This window comes from Notothenia coriiceps, unplaced genomic scaffold (assembly GCF_000735185.1).
Source record: "Notothenia coriiceps isolate Sejong01 unplaced genomic scaffold, NC01 NC01_scaffold00003525, whole genome shotgun sequence".
NCBI lineage: Eukaryota > Metazoa > Chordata > Actinopteri > Perciformes > Nototheniidae > Notothenia > Notothenia coriiceps.
In genome coordinates, this window is record NW_011336226.1 from 1 (window position 1) to 5,479 (window position 5,479).

The following is a 5,479-nucleotide window of genomic DNA, read 5'->3' on the forward strand; positions in this document are numbered from 1 at the left end:
CTCCTTCCTATTTATACCGGAAGGAGGCCCGAGGGTGGGGCCCACCTTGCGGGTGGGCGTGGACTACAAGTGTTTCAGTGCTGCGCGGGGGCGCAGGGGGATTACCCAATAGCGATAGCCTTAGAGGGCGAAGCCATATACGAAATAGAACGGGAGTCTCCCGCGAAAATCGAGAGCGTTAGCAAGTTTGTCACATACACATGCACTTTTTGGCCCCCCCCACTTCTGAAATGAATCCGGCGCCGCTGGTAGGGCGTGGTTTGGGATTGGGCCATACACACGCACTTTTTTTGGCCCCCACACTTCTAAAATGAATCCGGCGCGCCTGGCTCAAGATAATAGGATGAATTGTTACTATGGCATGCCTGTCTATAAGTATGTTGATTCAGAATGTCATGATTCTGTCAGTTTATTGGATTTTCTCTGTGTGTTTTGAAAGATGCCAGTCAACCTATCCACTCTGTCTGAAGAGGAGCGTCGAGCGCGACAGAAAAAGAGAGCCGTGAAGAAGACGAAAGAACTAACAGCAGTCGACTATGAGGACGACTTCACAGCAGACAAATACAGCAAATTCTGGAAGAAGAAATTATGAAAAGAAACAAGACATTGCAGATCAGAATAGAAGATTTAATGTTTCCATATAGCATGTTGTGATTGTATTGTATTATTGCCAAAAAGGACTTGGTATAAAAACAGAAATGGCGGAACAGTGAATCTTTCGTATGGCAAAGAGATATGTAGCAGGAACTCTGAATCCTTATAGCCTCAACAACCTGGCGAAGCTGGAATCCATAACAATGTTAAGTCAATAAATTGGTTTGAAGCTGTGTATCTCGGGTGTTGAATTTATTAAAACTCACGGAATATTTAGAAAAATTTTGATGGGCTTGATGTTTTGCACATGCCCTGATTGATTGATTTATTTTAAATACAAAAAGTATTTTTTTGTTACTTATATGGAGGAAGAATCAGTTAATTTGACACTAAAGTGTACTTATTTCAGACCTTTACATACATTATTGAATAAACCTTTCTAGCACAAAGGTTAGGCACAGATTCATGTTATCTCTTCACAGTCCAGCAGGTGGCATTGATGCAAGAAAAACTTGCCATCAAAATTACGTTTCTTGCATTTCATGGATGTGAGTCTGAGGAAATGGTGAACATGGGTTATTCGGATGTAGAAGGTTCAGAGTAGAAAGGGAAAAACCGAAAAACTGAAGGAAAGGGTTGTAGAAATGGCAAGAGAATGGATCCCAAAAGGGCTGTCGGAAGCAGTTTCAGGTTCAAAGGGCCTTGTTTAAATGTTTAACTTATAAAAAGGATGGGATATACAGAATATAGTTAACTTGTTTATTTTATTTGTATTTATATAAGACATTGGTCTTAATGATGTGACAAACTCCGGTACACAAGGTGGCAGCATACACATCTAACGTTGGTTTGTAGTCCGCCATTAAAATTAAAGAAGAAGAAAAAGAAGACGTTTCTCGCGAGAACTCCAGATTGCGTCCTTGCTAAAGCCGAAATGGGGTACTGGGACATACCAGAGGGCACTGCCTGCGTCCAGAAAACATGGATCAGTACAAAGCTAGGCACAGCTTTGGGTAAATATCAGCATTGATAAATAAACTGCGAGTCAATGTGGCTCTGTACGCTGGGGCGCGAAAGATAACGAACAGTAGCGTTCATGTTTGAGCTAATGCTACCGCTAACGTTAGCAAGTTAGCCCAGGTCTTGTATCTGCTATGCAAGATGTTTTCAGGTCAACTTCCAACCAAACTCTATGATAAACTACTTTGGTTTCCCATAATTCAATGTATAGTAGAGGCAGTGAGCTAACAACACACATTTACATTGGAGTTATGTGGAGTCGCATGTTCATTTGACATCTAAAGTGGAATTTATGTGACTAAACTGATATCGGGTTATTGATAAATGATTTCAAAGGAAAACTTTGAAACAAGTTTTTGGTCATACTTTTGCCAAATATCAAACGTTTCCTTTGTAAAGACGACAATATAACGCTGAGTTTTTAAAGGCTTCTTATCACGTATAAATCTCCCTTTCTGTCAGCTGGGCTTACACCTGCACTTTATCTATGCCTATGCCTAAGTATCTGAGATAGTTTCGCGTGAAAATCCAGTAGATCAGTCCGTCTTGTACTGAGAACCATGCTACGTTCAAAGTCACTATTAAAGACCTTGGAATAGAGATGAGAAGCAAAATATGACTTCAAAGGTTTTCCTTTTGCTATAATAATCACCTCAATGAATTACAGTGATAGCACATAAACATTGTTTTCCTCATATGTATAAACACATACAAAAAAAAGAAGAATTATTAAATAAGTGGACTGTGTAGATATTTTCCCCTTTGTTTTAGAAGCCTCTTCTCCCAATATACACTGTAATATTCATTTATTGTGATGCATTAATGACTGATGCTGGATTATTATTCCTGTTTTCAAGATGCATGTATTTTATTTGCATGCTTTTTGGATAATGCAATCAAGATGGAGTTGGTGTTAAAATGACAAACCAATGTCCAGTTTTTTACATGGTGTCATACTGAGGCTGACTGAAGAGCTGACAGAGTACACTAAGCTCGATTAGAATTTGACTTATTCTTGGGACTTAAGGTCCATTTGATAATAAAGCCCTTGAACCTATTTGTTAAAGTGTGTGTTACTTTGTGTGTGTTTTCAGGCATGGTTGGTTCAGCCTACCACCTTGTGGCAGTCCAGCCTGAATCTGCAATGGCAGGGCTACAGAGGGCCACCAACATAACTGTGACCATGGGTAAATATTCACGATTTAATGATTTCATATTTTAGAATCCGTCTGATTTAAAACACAAGAATAAGACTTCTTTGTGACCTCAAAAAAAGACCACCCATTATCACTGATGAACCCATAGCCGTTCAAACTGCATTTGTCCCCTGTTCTCCTGCTGCTCACATCTTCAGTAAACCTCTCAGAAAGATGCTCGAGATGTCTATAGGTCAGTTCTTGACCAGGTACCTAAATCCAGAGGTTTGGTTACTAACAATATCCTCGAGCTGGTGGGCACCGAGATGTTTTTCTTTTATTACACGGCAGACGAAGAAGATATAACACTTTGTTTTTTGTTACTAAAATATTCTAAAAATCAGAAAAAGTCACATAACGACAACAACAGTATTTGGCAATAAGGATATCACATTGTAGCGTGGCATTCAGCCCAACATGAGATTACATTTCACCATCACTTCCGTTCCTAAGAGTCGTGTTCTGGCTGTTTTTTCACACTTGGTGCACCTGACATTGTGAGTTTTCAAAAAATGCCATTTAAAAACTATTTTCTCAGACTGTACTGTATGTACTGTAACAGTACATTATGATTAATATCGTGTGTGTGTGTGTGTGTGTGTGTGTGTGTGTGTGTGTGTGTGTGTGTGTGTGTGTGTGTGTGTGTGTGTGTGTGTGTGTGTGTGTGTGTGTGTGTGTGACCAGCCACCATGGGGGCGGTCTTCGGCATGGCGACTTGCCTCAGTGCTCAGGCACGTGACGCTCCAGATGACCCTTTCAACTACTTCGTCGGGGGTTGTGCCTCTGGGATCTTCATTGGAGCCAGAAGTAAGTGAAATCCTGACGCTCATTCAAAAAGTTCTGCCGATCCAGCAGCTCACCTAGCATTAGCATCACTGCAGCTACCTGTAGTTGACTATTAACATGGCCCTGAAAATCAGGCTGACCCGAATACTTCGATTCCTTCACTGTTTCCATGCTGATCAACGTCCAAATCCGAATTTAAATGCAGCGTTTCATTTTGTCTTTGGAATATGCATTACGAAAACAAAATTTGAAATAGCCAATACATTAAGGAATAGTTATCAGGACTTAGGGAAAGACAAGTGCACTGGGCGACATAATTATGGAAAACTACAATTTCCCATGGATGGGCTACAAAAAGCACATAATATATATACTTTAAGCCGTGCGTGGTTATGATCTTGTTTCATGCAGGCTTTATTAAGGTGGATAACTGTGAGAATATATTACTCCATTACCAAGGTTTGAATACAAATGTAAGTGAAACTCAATGGTTGTTGCGCTCACCCTTTTTGTCAGCTTGTATTGAAATGAATACCAATTAGTGTTATTGTATAAAACATATCACCATTTAAACGTGTGCGATTAAGGAAAAAAGCTTAAGAAACACCACTCAACTCAGGAAACAACTTGAAAGGTTGACTTTATTTGATCATTTTATTGTATTTGGCGTTATGTTCCTATTTCGCCTTCTGGTTTAATAAACTATTGAAAGTTCAAAACATATAAGCTCTTTGGCAGGTTATGGCATAAGATGGAAATGGGTTTCATAAGCACCGTAACGTATAAGTCTGTTGGCTCTTATCATAACAGCCATTCAGGTTCTTTTGGGTCATTTCAATCATACAAGCAAAATAGACAATTAGACTGCAACCCAGTTATTGGAGTTATATGTTGGTTTTGGCTGCACTCTATTAATTTAATTCATTTGTTTATCGCCGTACATCCAGCACGTACCTGGCATGATGTAAGGTATCTCAAAATAATGACCTATTTGCAGTGGTGTCAAGTAACATTGACATTTACTCAAGTACTGTACTTAAATGTGACTTAAATCAGACTTTAGTTCCACCTGGAGTAAATTCACAAGCTGCCCTGCAGTATACAAAGTCATTCAAACTAGCTGCTCCTTTACCAGCTTTGAGAACACTTTCATGATCAATCATTATAAAACATATCATATCTATTATTCTGAAATGGTCCAATCTGCACAATGACTACTTTTACTTTTGGTACTTTAAGTATATGTTAATGCTATTACTTTTGTACTTTTACTTGAGTAACATTTTGAATGCAGGACTTTTAATGTAACAGAGTATTCCTACACTCTGGTTCTTCTATTTGACTTAAGTGTAAGATCTGAGTACTTCTTCCCCCTGGTAATTCAACCAGTTTTAAAACTGTCATTACTGAATTGAAGTGTATAAAACAAACCAATCTCCTCTGCTCTTCTACTGTGTGTGGACCTTAACCCCCCCTCTGTGTGTTTACAGCCCACAGTGCTGTGACCGGGACGTCAGCCTGTCTGGGTCTCGGTGTGTTGGCCTTCTACACTAAAGTGGGCAAGATGGAGGGATGGAAGCTGGCAGGAACTCCCGTACGATGAGCGGAAAATGCTACGTTTAACCCTGTTGTAAAAAGAGTTTATGTAATAAAGTACTTGTGAATTTACCAGTTATTGATGTTAGTCGTATTATAGTAATATTCTCCATTACACGTAGATTAAAACATAGAGGTATATGTAGAGTGACATGCAGTCACATGTAGGAGTTTCACATAGTGTGTGGGGTATGGAGCCCTGGGGCCTCATGTATAACGCCGTGCGTAGGATTGACGTGGGAAAGTTGCTTACGTAGTAGAAATCCGAAAAATAGGTCCATAAATGT

At 39.5% G+C, this 5,479-nt stretch overlaps 1 protein-coding gene across 1 annotated transcript; it reads left to right on the forward strand.

Moving 5' to 3' along the window:
- Positions 1 to 1,468: 1,468 nt before the first annotated feature.
- Positions 1,469 to 5,264, forward strand: ndufa11 (NADH:ubiquinone oxidoreductase subunit A11). The gene is made up of 4 exons (XM_010766733.1): positions 1,469 to 1,607; positions 2,709 to 2,801; positions 3,495 to 3,617; positions 5,087 to 5,264. The coding sequence occupies exons 1-4, from the start codon at positions 1,529 to 1,531 to the stop codon at positions 5,197 to 5,199; spliced, it is 408 nt and encodes a 135-aa protein (XP_010765035.1). The 5' UTR covers positions 1,469 to 1,528; the 3' UTR covers positions 5,200 to 5,264.
- Positions 5,265 to 5,479: the final 215 nt, after the last annotated feature.